Source organism: Pelodiscus sinensis, chromosome 30 (genome assembly GCF_052426305.1).
Source record: "Pelodiscus sinensis isolate ZL-2025 chromosome 30, ASM5242630v1, whole genome shotgun sequence".
NCBI classification, from domain to species: Eukaryota; Metazoa; Chordata; order Testudines; family Trionychidae; genus Pelodiscus; species Pelodiscus sinensis.
This window is the reverse complement of record NC_143081.1, coordinates 15,131,088-15,145,749: the sequence shown is the minus strand read 5'-3', so window position 1 is coordinate 15,145,749 and position 14,662 is coordinate 15,131,088. Positions and strand designations below refer to the sequence as shown.

General features: G+C 46.2%; 2 protein-coding genes across 2 annotated transcripts; both read right to left on the bottom strand.

Annotated features, from left to right (window-relative positions):
* Positions 1-1,564: 1,564 nt before the first annotated feature.
* Positions 1,565-8,736, bottom strand: LOC102463938 (olfactory receptor 10A4-like). Its single transcript, XM_075912188.2, has 2 exons — positions 8,310-8,736; positions 1,565-2,580 (listed from the first exon to the last, which is right to left on the bottom strand). Exons 1-2 carry the CDS (start codon positions 8,734-8,736, stop codon positions 1,565-1,567), a joined length of 1,443 nt encoding a protein of 480 aa, XP_075768303.2.
* Positions 8,737-13,015: 4,279 nt separating this feature from the next.
* On the bottom strand, positions 13,016-14,309 carry LOC102463427 (olfactory receptor 10A4-like). Its single transcript, XM_089774429.1, has 2 exons — positions 14,293-14,309; positions 13,016-14,012 (listed from the first exon to the last, which is right to left on the bottom strand). The coding sequence occupies exons 1-2, from the start codon at positions 14,307-14,309 to the stop codon at positions 13,016-13,018; spliced, it is 1,014 nt and encodes a 337-aa protein (XP_089630555.1).
* Positions 14,310-14,662: the final 353 nt, after the last annotated feature.

Genomic DNA, 14,662 nt, shown 5'->3' with positions numbered 1-14,662 from the left:
TCTCCCGGACCCTCCCTGGCCATGTTCTGGAAGCCCATCCCATTCCAGGCACTTCCCATTGTCCTGCTGCAGCCAAACCCCAGCCTTGGTTTAAGTTAGGGTAAGAGGAAGATGCCTTCCACATGTGGTGGCTCCAGCTCTTACTGTTTAAGAGGATTTCTTGTACAAATGGACTCACAGACTCACAGACACACTCTAAGAGTGAGAGAGATTATAGGGTTATTCAGGGAAAGAGGGCATATCATCAGGAAAATGCTGACCTAGAGACCCAGGTCATTTATTATATAGAGGAAGGAAGATAGGTAGACAAGCAAATAGAGTCGTATTTGTCATGACCAGAATATAGAAATGTGTTTTATCATCATCTAGTCATACCGATATGTACCATACACGAATGCATTGGGTGCAGTGTTATCATACATGGATGGATCATATTGTTGCTATATGAATCTTTAACACAACATTTATTTTACAGGTGTCATCTAAAATACGCACCGCACTTCTCTGCCTCAAGAGACCCCAGGTGAAATTTTCTGCCCTGTGTTAAGCTGGATTATTAAACTGGTCCCTTACAGCCTTTTAATCAATGACTAAGAACAAAAGAACAGCCATATTGAGTCAGACCAAAGATCCATCTATCCCTGTGTCCTGGCTTTTGACTGTGGCCAACGCCAAGTGCCCCAGAGGAAATCTACACAACACACCCTGATCTGCTAGCACAGTGGTCCCCAACCTTTTGGGGCTGCCGGGCGCATGAGGGTGGGACTGCTTATGGGCTGGGCGCCCAGGGGTGGGGCCATGCACAGGCCGCGCACCCTGGGGTGGGGCCGAACATGCACCGCACGCCCAGGGCTGGCACCGGCATGTGCCGCGAACCCAGGACAGGGGCCACCCATGCGCCACGTGCCCGGGACCGGCACAGCACATGTGCCTGGGGCCGGGCCGGCCCAAATTGTTCAGCATAACCCTCCACACCTGTGCAAAATGCCATGGAAGCCAAGAACCATTTCCCAGACCTGGCATGTGACCTGATGAAGCGAAGCATTGAATGGTCTGTCCAAGTCTTATATAGGAAGCCATTCCTATAAGGAATGTTACTAACAATTAACCAGAGAAAACACTTGCATACAGCAATGAAGAGACAGTAAAAAAAACCCGAAACCAATCAACCCAAAACCTAAAATGCTGCCCTGGACAGCCAGATGAGAAGAAGGAAACACCCAAATGGACTTTTCTGGAGAGTTGGCATTTTTCAAGTTTAGGGATATTGATAAAATCTGTTAAATTTCCACAAACCAAGGTGAACGATTCATGTGATGTTTCTCGTTCTGAGCTCTGTTTTGGCTTTCAAAATACAAATTTGGAAGCTATGGAAACAGGACGCTAAACAGACTTGAGTCTGGTCAAAAGATATTTCATATTTGGATTATTTTGCAACCAGAAGTTTCTTGTTTCCATTTTCCCAACCCATTTCCAGCAGGTTAAAGAGTCATTAAGATTAAATCAATAAAATGTTTATGAATTTTGCTCACATTTCCAACCCCCCCCCCCAATTTATTTAACTCTAGTTTTCATTCTTCCTCCATCTGTGGGAAAAGATTATCTTCTCTACTGTTTTCCTTAAGGCTCCCTTTACCTCTTTGTTCCTCAGAGTATATATTATGGGATTTGACAGTGGTGCCACAGTTATGTTAATTAGAACAATCACTTGATCACTGTCCGGATTGGAACTCGACCTGAGTCCCAGGTAGGTGATAAGGGCCACTCCATAGAACAACGTCACCACCATGAGGTGGGAGGAGCAGGTGGAGAAGGCTTTACGCCTCCCCTCTGCCGACGGCAGCTTGATTATGGTGGAGATAATGAGGATGTAGGACAGGATTATCAATAGAAAAGGACCCAATATAAACACAACTGTCACAGTCAAAACCATGATCTCATTTTTGGATGTGTCGGCACAGGCCATCTTCAACACAGGTGGGATGTCGCAGAAGAAATGGTGGATCTGGTTGGAGCCACAGAAGGGCAGGCTGAAGATCCACGTGGTCTGAGCTACTTCCACTGAGATGCCGATGAACCATGAAGCTCCCATGAGCTGCACACATGCCCTTCCACTCATGATGGTCGTGTAGTGTAAGGGGTGGCAGATGGCCACGTAGCGGTCGTAGGCCATGGCTGCGAGGAGGCAGCATTCCATGAGGCCCATGATGGTCATGACATACATCTGGGCCGCGCAGCCAGCAAGGGAGATGGTCTTGTCCTTCACCAGGAGGTGAACTAGCAGCTGTGGGAAAATACTGGTGGTGAAGCAGATTCCCAAGAAGGACAGGTTGACCAGGAAGAAATACATGGGGGTGTGGAGGGAGGTGTTGAGCTTTATCAGGAGGATAACAAGCAGGTTCCCTATCAGGATGACCAAGTAGAGGACCAGAAGCACCAGAAACAGAAGGATTTGCAGCTCATGAAGGTAAGAAAACCCAACCAGGATGAACCCATCGGAGATGGTCTGGTTCTCGCCAGGGTCGCTCTCAGAGCTGGTCGTCTGTAGGGGTGACAAAGAAAGAGACGATGGAGTTGAATCTAAGTAATATGGAACATGAGCATGCGAACCAATCAATGCACACTGGTTTCCTCTCTGTTCCCACGCGTCTGACAAAAACCTGCTGACAATTCTGTATAGAAATAGATACCAGCACCCAATCAACATCAAGTGCACACTGGTGTTGCTAGATGTCCATGAACTTTGGCCAAGTCGATCCGCTGAAAAGATGAACTACCATTGATTTATTACAGATGGGGATCTAATGAACTGATGCTAAGGTCTTGTCCACACTACGGAGATTAATGCCACCACAGTCGATCTTCCTGGGTTCAAATTAGCAGGCCTAGGGAAGACACGCTAATTCGAATTAAGAGGGCACTCGCATTGGCACTGGTACGCCTGCTCCTCACAAGGACAAAGAGAAATGATGGGATCGTGTGCTCCCCTAGACCTCCCACTGTGTGAACGGTGCCAAAGCATCATGTAAAATATTTTGACTCCACCTATGTAATTAATGTATCTGGAGTTGCTTGGTCCTGCTGTGAGGGCAGGGGACTGGACTCAATGAACTCACAAGGTCCCTTCCAGTTCTAGTGTTCTGTGATTCTAGGATCTGAAATTAACTTTCTCCTTTAGTGTAGACCCGGCCTAAAGGTGTCACATCAGCTTATAGCAACAGAGGGGGTGAATCTAGACTGGCAAGATTTTGTGCAAAAGCATTTGCTTTTGTGCAAAAGCTTCCCAGCAGTCTACACTGCGCAAGAGCAGTGACTTTGTAATGTACAAAATCAGTGCTTCTTGCACAAATACTTTCATGCTCCCACTCAGGAAAAAGCTCTCTTGCGCAAGAACACTTGCGCAAGAGGGCCAGTGTAGACAGAGAAGAACTGTTTTGTGCAAAAAAGCCCCGATGGCTAAAATGGTGATTGGGGCTTTCTTGCACAAAATCGCGTCTAGACTGGCCACGGATGCTTTTGCGCAAAAGCACTTTTTGCACAAAAGCATCTGTGCCAATCTAAACGTGCTTTTGTGGAAATACTTTTAACGGAAAACTTTTCCGTTAAAAGTATTTCCGCAAAATCATGCCAGTCTAGATGCAGCCTAGAGGTCTACCAGTTTCCCATATCACGGACAGTAGTCTTCCTTTTCAAACACATTCTCCTTCTATCTATTTGAAAATTCTTGAAGGGTTCCTTCCTTCCTTTCTTCACACACCTTCAATCAATCCTTCCTTCCTTCCTTCTGATAATCTATAGCCACATTCACAAAATACGATTTCTCAAAGAAGAGCAAATTCTGCCTTCATTTGAATGTTACACAGCACTAAGGCAAGTTTTCCCATGGTAGCAACAACTCATATAAGTAACCGCATCCTTCTGAGCCCAATATGTCTGAAGCCCTTGAAGAATGAGAAGAATCATGAATGTTGACAACAATGAGGGATTTGAGGCATTTTGTGCATCATTACATGTTCGTCGTCCCCTAAATGTTACCGAACCTTTCAAGTCATCCCTCTATCATAGCACTGGTATCTCTCAAGATACGAAAAAGTAGACATAGGGCTAGTTCTTTAGCTGATATAAATCTTAACACCTTAATAGGTATAGGCAAACTTCTCCTGGTTTACACTGTTTCCAGGTATTTCTCCTCTGACCTTGATATAGAGAATTTTACAGCAAGGAAGATCTTACAACACAAGAGACATTTTCCACAGAGGTTTTACTTCAAGGTCATTTGCCAAGGGAGAATTTCATGATAACGGACATGACAGTGAAGTGACAGAGTGAAAACAAAAACTCAGAAACAACCAATATTGTATTTTGACACCTTTAGCTACTTCAGAGTGGGGCTCCCAATGGAAAGTGTCAAATAATAGTGAGCTACTGAATGGGAACATGGGACCGACAGAGAGAAAATATGTATTAAGCCAGCATTTCCAGACATGGAACCTGAGATCGCCTGCTATCTGAAACCCTGTCAGAACCAAAGGACATTTCTCCTCTAAATGACACACACAACACAATCTCACACACACATTCCAATGCAATCAATGCAAGAAAACTAAATAAAACAGTCAAAGCAAATTCTGGTGACGCACCATGCTATGGGTGGTGCATAGAACACTGTAAAACAAAAGGGAATTATGTATCAGAGGGGTCGCCGTGTTAGTCTGAATCTGCAAAAGCGGCGAGGAGTCCTGTGGCACCTTAGGGTGTGTCTAGACTACAGGGTTTTGTCGACAAAAGTGGACTTTTGTCAACAAAACTAAACCTGCGTCTACACTACCACTGAGTTCTGTCGACATAATGTCGACAGAACTCAGCAGTTTTGTCGACGCTGGTAAACCTCATTATTGCATCTAAACTGTCCTTTGCGTCCACACTGTTATGTCAACAAAGCGGCTTGCTTTGTCAACAGAACTGAATGTAGTCTAGACGCTCTTTGTTGACAGAAGCTTTGTCGACAGATTCTGTTGACAAAACTTATGTTGATGTAAGCCTGTAGTCTAGACGTACCCTTAGGCTATGTCTAGACTGCCGGCTTCTTTCGAAAGAGGCTCTTTCGAAAGCATCTTTCGAAAGAGCCTCTTTCGAAAGATTGCGTCTAGACAGCAGGCGGATCTTTCAATAGAGGAAATCCGCTTTTTTGAAAGAGAGCACCCAGCGAGTCTGGATGCTCTCTTTCGAAGACGGCCTCTTTACATTGTAGAACGCCTTCTTTCGAAAGAGGAACTTTCGAAAGAAGGCGTTCTTCCTCGTGAAACGAGGTTTAGCGCCATCGAAAGAAAAGCCGCGTTCTTTCGAAATAATTTCGAAAGAACGCGGCTTGAGTCTGGACGCAGGGGAAGTTTTTTCGGGAAAAGGCTACTTTTCCCGAAAAAACCCCTGAGTCTGGACACGGCCTTAGAGACTAACTGAAGTGTTGGAGCATAAGCTTTCGTGGGCAAAGACCCACTTCGTCAGATGCATGTAGTGGAAATTTCCAGAGGCAGGTATAAATATGCAGGCCAGAATCAGGTTAGAGATGACTAGGTGGAAACAGGGAACAATCCTCATTTCGATTCAGTAGCGTCAATATAAAATCGACTGGGAGAGTGAAAGCTGCCGTCAGCATCCATGTTCTCTAATGGAAAATATTCACATTTTTCTGAATGGATTTTGGTTTATTTCTTCATCCATTGGATGACATTTCAACCAGCTCTGAATAAATGGAGAAATTTACTCACCATTAGGAAGTGAGGAACTGTCTTGACTCTTGCTGAGGGCAGCCTGGGGATATTTTCAGAGCTCTTCAAAGCCTCAGGTTACTCTATGTATAAACAGAAGCATGGGATAGACAGTTGAACTCAATCCATGTAGAGTTGAGGTAAACTCAGATAAAAGAGATGACATTTACCTGTTGGGGCAGAGAATGTGCCTGGATAGATTGTAGGTGGGGACACTCCTACTAGAAAAGATCAGACTGAGCACACCCAGCTGACTGTATTCAGGTCCAAATACAGGACCCACCTCAAGAAACAGCCATTCCCACACAGATTCAACAGATGAGGAGCAGGGTTGAGGAGGCAGTGGTGGGGTGGTGGGGGGCGGGTAAGTACAGATGAGAGAAGGGAGAAGCAAGAAACACCACCACTACCAGCACAACTACAAAAAAGAAACATCTCATGTGATAAGCACCGGTTTATGGCTCCTCTATCATGCTGGGGGGGCATAGAATTATGGGAACTAAACTTCCCCAAGAGTAAATTAGCATACAACCCCAAATTCAAGACCTCGAGCTGACCCATGATTATTACATGATTTGAATGGAGAATGAGAGTTTCAGAGACCAAGAAATCAATAGATATACTAATGGACAGATAGATCAGACAGATGTACAGTCAGAGATAGAGATAGAGAGAGAGAGAGAGAGAGAGAAAGAGAGAGGGTGTATGGGGATAGACAGACAGACAGACAGATAGAGGGGGTGTATGGGGATAGACAGAGAGACAGATAGACAGACAGAGACAGACAGATATGAACACACACAGCCCATGACTTCAGACACACACTAAGGTTTTCTGTTCATGTATGGGAAATTCAGATAAGGAAACCAATGACAGAACCTGACTCCCTTTCGAGAAGGGGGGCCCAATGCCAATCGGTGTCTCTTGGCGAATGGCTGGGGGGTTTCGTTACTGATCCGTGGCCTACCTTGTTTGAGAAGAGCGGCTCCATCTCCTCGCTGCAGGCGCTGGATGTGCTGAAGGCAACAAAGGGGCTTTTATTGCATTCAAGACCTTCTGGGACCTAGTCCCCACAGGACAGGTCTCGTAATTTTCCTCGGAGGAGGAAGCACACGGCCTGAAACAGCAACAAAGCACAACTCCCCACGGTCTGTCATGTCACAGGGAGTTGTTCCACCAGCACAATTCTCATGTGTGTTTTTTCCTGGATGAAAATCATGAAGGGATTTACCGAATGCTCAACTGAATGGCATTCTTTTCTTCTAAGAGGAGGAATGATTTGCCCAAGGAAACAAAATACACAGAGTCAGAGGCAGAAGCAAGAACAACCCCCAGGGATCATGGCTCTAAGTCACTGTGTCTCTGACTGTGTCCCCTTTTAGCTCAGAGCCATGATGTAAACCCAGGAATTGTGACTTGACCAATGCTATTGGCAATGCCCCACCATAGGGGGCGCTGACTGACAAAGCTGGGCCAGAAGGGTTCTGTAGGACGGTCTCAGGTGGGTGGATCCCAATGCCCCAGCCTGGCACTGGGGGGCGCGGAGGGGATGGGCCGGGAGGGCTCAGTAGGACGGTCTTGTGCGGGTGGATCCCAATGCCCTGGCCTGGCACTAGGGGGCGGTGAGCAATGGGGCAAGGCTAAACTAAACCAAACCAGCCACATGCCATGTTACAAATCTTGCCCATATCATCATCTTAAATAAATCAGCCAATTATACTGAAGAGTCTTGGGGAAATGAGTTCAACCCAAAGACACCCAGAGCAGGAAAAGAAGAAGCAGGTTCAAATCTTCTTGGTTTTGAATTCTGGTAAACAGGTTTGCATTTGAACAAACTGAGGTGAACGTCTTACCAAATGTCTCCTATTTCCAGTTATTTATTTTACTTTGATATATCAAATTCCAAAGCCGTAGAATTGGGACATGACTTTGGCTAAGTGCTCCCCCATTTGATTGAGCAATGACGTTTAAATCTGGTCAGAAGTTTTTATCGTGTTTTCGCACAGAACAGATATTTAAAATATGGGTTCATTTGGCAGCCAAACAACCTCATTCCATTTTCCCACCAGGTCTCTGTAGGTGAAACTCATTGAACGGTGAAATTTCTATTGCCAAAGTGCGGGACATTGAGAGATATTCGACAAAATGTTTATGACTTTCCCTCAGTCCCCATGTTCTCAATAACTTTTCCTTCTCCAACATCTCTGGTTGTGAGCAGAGATGCTCTTTGACATTGTTTTTCTCATGGCTCCCTTCACCTCTTTGTTCTTCAGAGACTATGTTATGGGGTTAGACAGTGGAATAACAATTGCGATCATTAGGGCAATTATTTGATCCATCTCTGGGCTGGAGCTCTACTTGAACCCGAGTTAGGTGATAAGAGCCAGTCCATGGAACAAAGTCACCACCATGAGGTGGGAGGAGCAGGTGGAGAAGGCTTTACGCCTCCCCTCTGCCGACAGCAGCTTGAGGATGGTGGAGATAATGAGGATGTAAGACAGGATTATCGATAGAAAAGGGCCCAATATGAACACAACCAACCCAGCGAAGACATGATCTCGTTTTTGGATGTGTCGGTGCAGGCTATTGTCAACACTGGTGAGATGTCGCAGAAGTGGTGGATGTGGTTTGAGCCGCAGAGGGGCAGGCTGAAGATCCACATAGTCTGAGCTACTTCCACTGAGATGCCGATGAACCATGAAGCTCCCATGAACTGCGCACATGCCTGGCCACTCATGATGGCCATGTAGTACAAGGGGTGGCAGATGGCTACGTAGCGGTTGTAGGCCATGGCTGCGAGGAGGCAGCATTTTGTGAGGCCCATGGTTGTGAAGATGTACAACTGGGCCATAAAGCCCATAAAGGAGATGGTCTTTTCCTCCACCAGGAAGTGAGCTAGCAGCTGTGGGAAAATACTGTTGGTGAAGCAGATTCCCAAGAAGGACAGGTTCAGTAGGAAGAAATACATGGGGATGTGGAGGGACGGGTTGTGTTCCCCATCAGGGCAAGTAGGTAGAAAACCAGATGTAGCAGAAACAGAAAGATCTGAAGCTCATTAAGGTAGGAAAGCCCCACCAGGATGAACTCATTGGAGATGGTTTGGTTCTCGCCAGGGTCGCTTTCAGAATAGGCCATCTGCAAGTGGGAGAAAGACAGAGACACTGGAGATGAATCTGACATCTGCCAAACCTATGGATGTGAATCAAACCATTCATCCTGGTTTCCTTATTCTTGGGACGCTTGTAACTAAAACCAGCCACCTTTTCGAAGCTCTTTGAGGAATGGGAAGCCTGCAGAAGGATGAAAACAAGAATGTATTTTGGCCTTCTGTGTAATATTAAACGTTATTCTCCCATAAGCACTAGTGAATAACTAAACCCATTCCTGCCTCTCTCATCCCCCCATCCAAAATGTTTTGGTTTCCCTCAGTGTACAATAAGGGCACGTCTACACTGCAAAAGTAGAATTAAGCTACGCAACTTCAGCCATGACACTTGTAGATTCTTTTCGCGGGCAGGTGAGTGATATTTCCAGAGCTCTCCAAAGCAGTTGGACTCCCTGTTTAGATACAGGAGAACATGGAAGGAATTAAAGGAGCGAACGTTCCGTGGAGAAGGGGTTGAGGTAAATTCTGCTCCTCTGTGGCGGGATACAATGCATGGACTCTCTTATTGGAAGAGATGAGACCTACTGAGAGGAGTCTATTCCAATCCAAATACAAGACCCACCATAAGAAATCATGTTTCCAGTCACATTCCATGGACAATGAGAGTTGGAGAACAGAGGGCAGGAAGGAAAAGAGGAGGGAGAAGGAGAAAACACGAAAACTGACAGAACACCACAAACAATGACTAGAGTCATGGCATGGTGGTAGCCACATTTGGGGGTCATCTATCACTCTGGTGGGCACCATGAAATTATGGGACCAGAACTTCACCTGGTGTGAACACATGCAACCACCCTGATGATAAGCTCATAATCTGGCCAATGCTCGGTAAATTGTTTGAATTCAGAATGAGCGATTCAGAGACCAACAGATCGACCGATAGGTGCCTGGTGAGGTGGATTTGACAAAATGGGATGGACAGAGAGAGGAGAGAGAGAGAGGGAGAGAGAGGTATGTGAACCCACTCACTCAGCTTGTGTATTTGTACAGGTTCTCTGCTCATGTATGGAAAAATCAAATGATTAAACCTACAACATGAACTTGCTTCAATTGCAGACTTGGCAAAACACCCAGAAACATCACTGATAGAACAGCTGGCAGTTTAAGACATTCATTGATAGTCTGCCTTGTTTGGGAAGAGTCGTTCCATCTACTTGCTGAAGGCAAGACCCGGGTGGACATTTTTTATCTCGTTCCTTGGAGGAAGAACAGCCCGGACTGGAATGACAACAAACCAACAGTCACTAGCTCCGTCATTTCTCAGGAAACTGTGTCAGCATCGCAATTGCCATGTGTGTTTCCAGATGGAAGCTGGAGTGCTACTTACTCTTGTAAAGTGCAGCACCATTTTTCCCATTTAGAAGTAGGAATGGCTTGGCCCAGGCAACACGACATAGAGCCAAGGGCAGGGGCAGGAACAACCCTCAGAGTTCATGGCTCCCTGATGCCCAGACTCTTATCCCAGAGCTGCATTGAGAACCCAGGAATTCTGACTCTCCCACCAGCTCTAACCGTTACACCTCACTGCCCTGCCAGAGACCCTGCCCCCCAGAACCAACCTCCTGACCGGCCCAATCCCTGTCATGACCCTCCCACATCTCCAATCCTCTGTCCTGAGCCCCGGCACCTGTGAGTGGTGTTGGGGAGGCAGTGGGTTGCTTTCCTTAGTCCAGGATAGGGGACTTTGACTCTGAGGGCAGGAGAATTCAACTGGGGTCAGTGTATAGAGGAGTAGGGGGAGGTGGCAGGGGTAACCCTGTCTGGCAATGTGGCCGAGGGTTGGGGGTGCGGAGGTTGAGGTAGGGGGGCACTTTCCTGGTCTGGTGGGCAGCAGGGTGGAGAGCCCCATCTGCAGGTGGCCACTGTTTTCTTGCGGCAACTGCCCTGAGGGGTCGCTCTGTAGTGTCGCTGCTCCCTGCACCCGCTGCCCCCCGTGTTGAGTCTGTGCTATGGTGCCTCCTCTCCATACCCCTCGCTTGCCGTGTCCTGGAAACCCATCCCAAAGTGCTCCACTTAGGAAGGAACAATCAGTTCCATACATACAAGATGGGAAGCGACTGTCTAGGAAGGAGCATGGCGGAAAGGGATCTAGGGGTCATAGTGGACCACAAGTTGAATATGAGTCAACAGTGTGATGCTGTTGCAAAAAAAAGCAAATATGATTCTAGGTTGTATCAACAGGTGTGTTGTAAGCAAAACTCGTGAAGTCATTCTGCCGCTCTACTCTGCACTAGTTAGGCCTCAGCTGGAGTACTGTGTCCAGTTCTGGGTGCCACATTTCAAGAAAGATGTGGAGAAATTGGAGAGGGTCCAGAGAAGAGCGACAAGAATGATTAAAGGTCTAGAGAACATGACCTATGAAGCCAGGCTTCATGAACAGGGCTTGTTTAGTTTGGAAAAAAGAAGATTAACGGGGGACATGAGAGCGGTTTTCAAATATCTAAAAGGGTGTCACAAGGAGGAAGGAGAAAATTTGTTCCTCTTGGTTTCTGAGGACAGGACAAGGAGTAATGGGCTTAAAGTGCAGTAGGGGAGGTTTAGATTGGACATTAGGAAAAAATTCCTAACTGTCAGGGTGGTCAAATATTGGAATAAATTGCCAAGGGAGGTGGTGGAATCTCCCTCTCTGGAGATATTTAAGAACAGGTTAGATAGACATCTGTCAGGGATGGTGTAGACGGAGCTTGGCCTTGCCTTGAGGGCGGGGGGCTGGACTCGATGACCTCTCAAGGTCCCTTCCAGTCCTATTATTCTATGATTCTATGATCCCATTCCATGCACTTCCCATTGTCCTGCTGCAACCAAACCCCGGCCTTGGTTTAAGTTAGGGTAAGACGAAGATGCCTCCGACAGTTGGTGGCTCCAGCTCTTACTGTTTAAGAGGATTTATTGAAGAAATAGACTCACAGATACACAAATACACAGAGTGAGAGAGATTATAGGGTTATTCAGGGAAAGAGGGCATATCATCATGAAAATGCTGACCTAGAGACCCAGGGTTTACAAGTGGTATTTATTATAGAGAGGCAGGAAGATAGGTAGACAAGCAAACAAAGTCATATTTGTCATGACCAGAATATAGAAATGTGTTTTATCATTATATAGTCAGACAGTTATGTACCATACACAAATGCATCACATGCAGTGTTGTCATAGATGGAAGGAACCTATCATTGTGATATGAATCCTTAATACAATATTTATTTTACAGATGTCATCTAAAATTTGCCCCATGTTTCTATGACTCAAGAGTCACCAGGTGAAATTTTCTGCCCTGTGTTAAGCTGGATAATCAGACTGGTCCCTTATGGCCTTTTAATCAATGACTGAGAACATAAGAATTGCCGTTTTGGGTCAGACCAAAGATCCATCTAGCCCACGGTCCTGGCTTCTGAATGTGGCCAATGCCAGGTGCTTCAGAGAGAGGCCATATGATGCACCTTTATCTGTTAGCATAAGGCTCCACACCTGCGCAAAATGCCATGGTAGCAAAAAACAATTTCCCAGAGTTGGGGCATGACCAGATGAGGCATTAAAGGTCTGTCCAATTCTGACATAGGAAGGTGTTCCAAAGTGCTGAGGAACGTTATTAATAGTTAAGCCAGAGAAAGCGCTTAGATAAAGCAATGAAGAGACAGCCCCCAAAAATCCAAACCAGTCAACATCAAACCTAAAATGCTGCCCTGGACAGCCAGATGAGAAGAAGGAAACACCCAAGTGGACTTTTATGTAGAGTTGGCATTTTTCAAGTTTAAAACTGTTGGCAAAAACTGTTAAATTTCCACAGACCATGGTGAACTTTCTATGCGATGTTTCTCATCCTGAGCTCTGTTTTGGCTTTGAAATTACAAATTTGAAAACTATAGAAACAGGACACTACTTCTAATCAATGAACTTTCTATCTGCTCAAAAGATATGAAACATTTGGGTTATTTTGGAACCAGAAGTTTCTCGTTTCCATTTTCCCAATCACTTTCCAGCAAGTCAAAGGGTAATTGAATCAATAAAATGTTTATGAATTTACCTCACGTTCCACACTCCCTCCGCCCCGCTTTAACTAATGCTACTTTTCATTCCTCCTTCAGCTGCTGGAAAATATATTTTTCTCCATGGTTTTCCTAAAGGCTCCCTTCACCTCCTTGTTCCTCAGAGTGTATATTATGGGATTTGACAGCGGTGTCACAGTTATGTGAATTAGGACAAGAACTTGACCTGTCTCTGGGCTAGAACTTGACCTGAGTCCCAGGTAGGTAATAAGGGCCAGTCCATAGAACAAAGTCACCACAATGAGGTGGGAGGAGCAGGTGGAGAAGGCTTTACGCCTCCCCTCCGCCGACGGCAGCTTGATTATGGTAGAGATAATGAGGATGTAGGACAGGATTATCAATAAAAAAGGACCCAATATGAACAGAAATGACACGGTGAAGACCATGATCTCGTTTTTGGACGTGTCAGCACAGGCCATCTTCAGCACGGGTGGGATGTCGCAGAAGAAGTGGTGGACGTGGTTGGAACCACAGAAGGGCAGGCTGAAGATCCATGTGGTTTGAGCTACTTCCACCGAGATGCTGATGAGCCATGACACCCCCGCGAGCTGTGCACATGCCTGGCTGCTCATGATGGTCGTGTAGTGCAAAGGGTGGCAGATGGCTACGTAGCGGTCATAGGCCATGGCCGCAAGGAGGAGGCATTCTGCGAGGCCCATGATGGTCATGACATACATCTGGGCCGCGCAGCCAGCAAGGGAGATAAACTTTTCCTCCACCAGGAGGTGAACTAGCAGCTGCGGGAAAATACTGGTGGTGAAGCAAATTCCCACACAGGACAGGTTCACCAGGAAGAAATACATGGGGGTGTGGAGGGCGGGGCTGCGCTTTATCAGGAGGATAACGAGCAGGTTCCCTATCAGGATGGCCAGATAGAGGACCAGAAGCACCAGAAATAGAAGGACTTGTAGCTCGTTCAGGTAGGAAAATCCCACCAGGATGAACCCATTTGAGACAGTCTGATTCTCACCAGGTTCGCTCTCAGAATAGGTTGTCTGTAGGGTGACAAAGAAAGAGACGATGGAGTTGAATCTAAGTAATACGGAACAGGAACATGTGAACCAATCAATCCACACCAATACGGAACAGGAGCATGTGAACCAATCAGTCCACACTGGTTTCCTCTCTGTTCCCACACGTCTGACTAAAACCTGCTGACAATTCTGTATATAAATAGGTAACTGCACCCAATCTATATATCATATGCACACTGGTGTAGAATTTTAGACTTCAAATAAGCTTTGCCAAAGTCAATCTGCTGGAGATATGAACTATCATTGATTTATTACAGATGGGGATCTGATGAACTCACTCAAAGGGCTTGTCCATGCCACGGAGAAGATCCAAGGCTGCCACAGTCGATCTTCCGGGGTTCGAATTAGCAGGCCTAGGGAAGACATGCTAATTTGAACTGAGAGGGCACGCCTGTTGGTGCCAGTATTCCTGCTCCTCATGAGGAGGAAGGGAATCGATGGGAGTGTGTGCTCCCCAAGATCTCCTGCTGTGTGAATGGCACCAAAACAAGATTTAAGATATTTCGACTCCAGCTATGTAATTAACGTATCTGGAGTTGTTTTGTCCTGCTGGGAGGGCAGGGGACTGGATTCAATGAACGCTCAAGGTCCCTTCCAGTTCTAGTGTTCTATGATCTTAAGTTGACTTTCTCCTGTAGTGTAGACCAG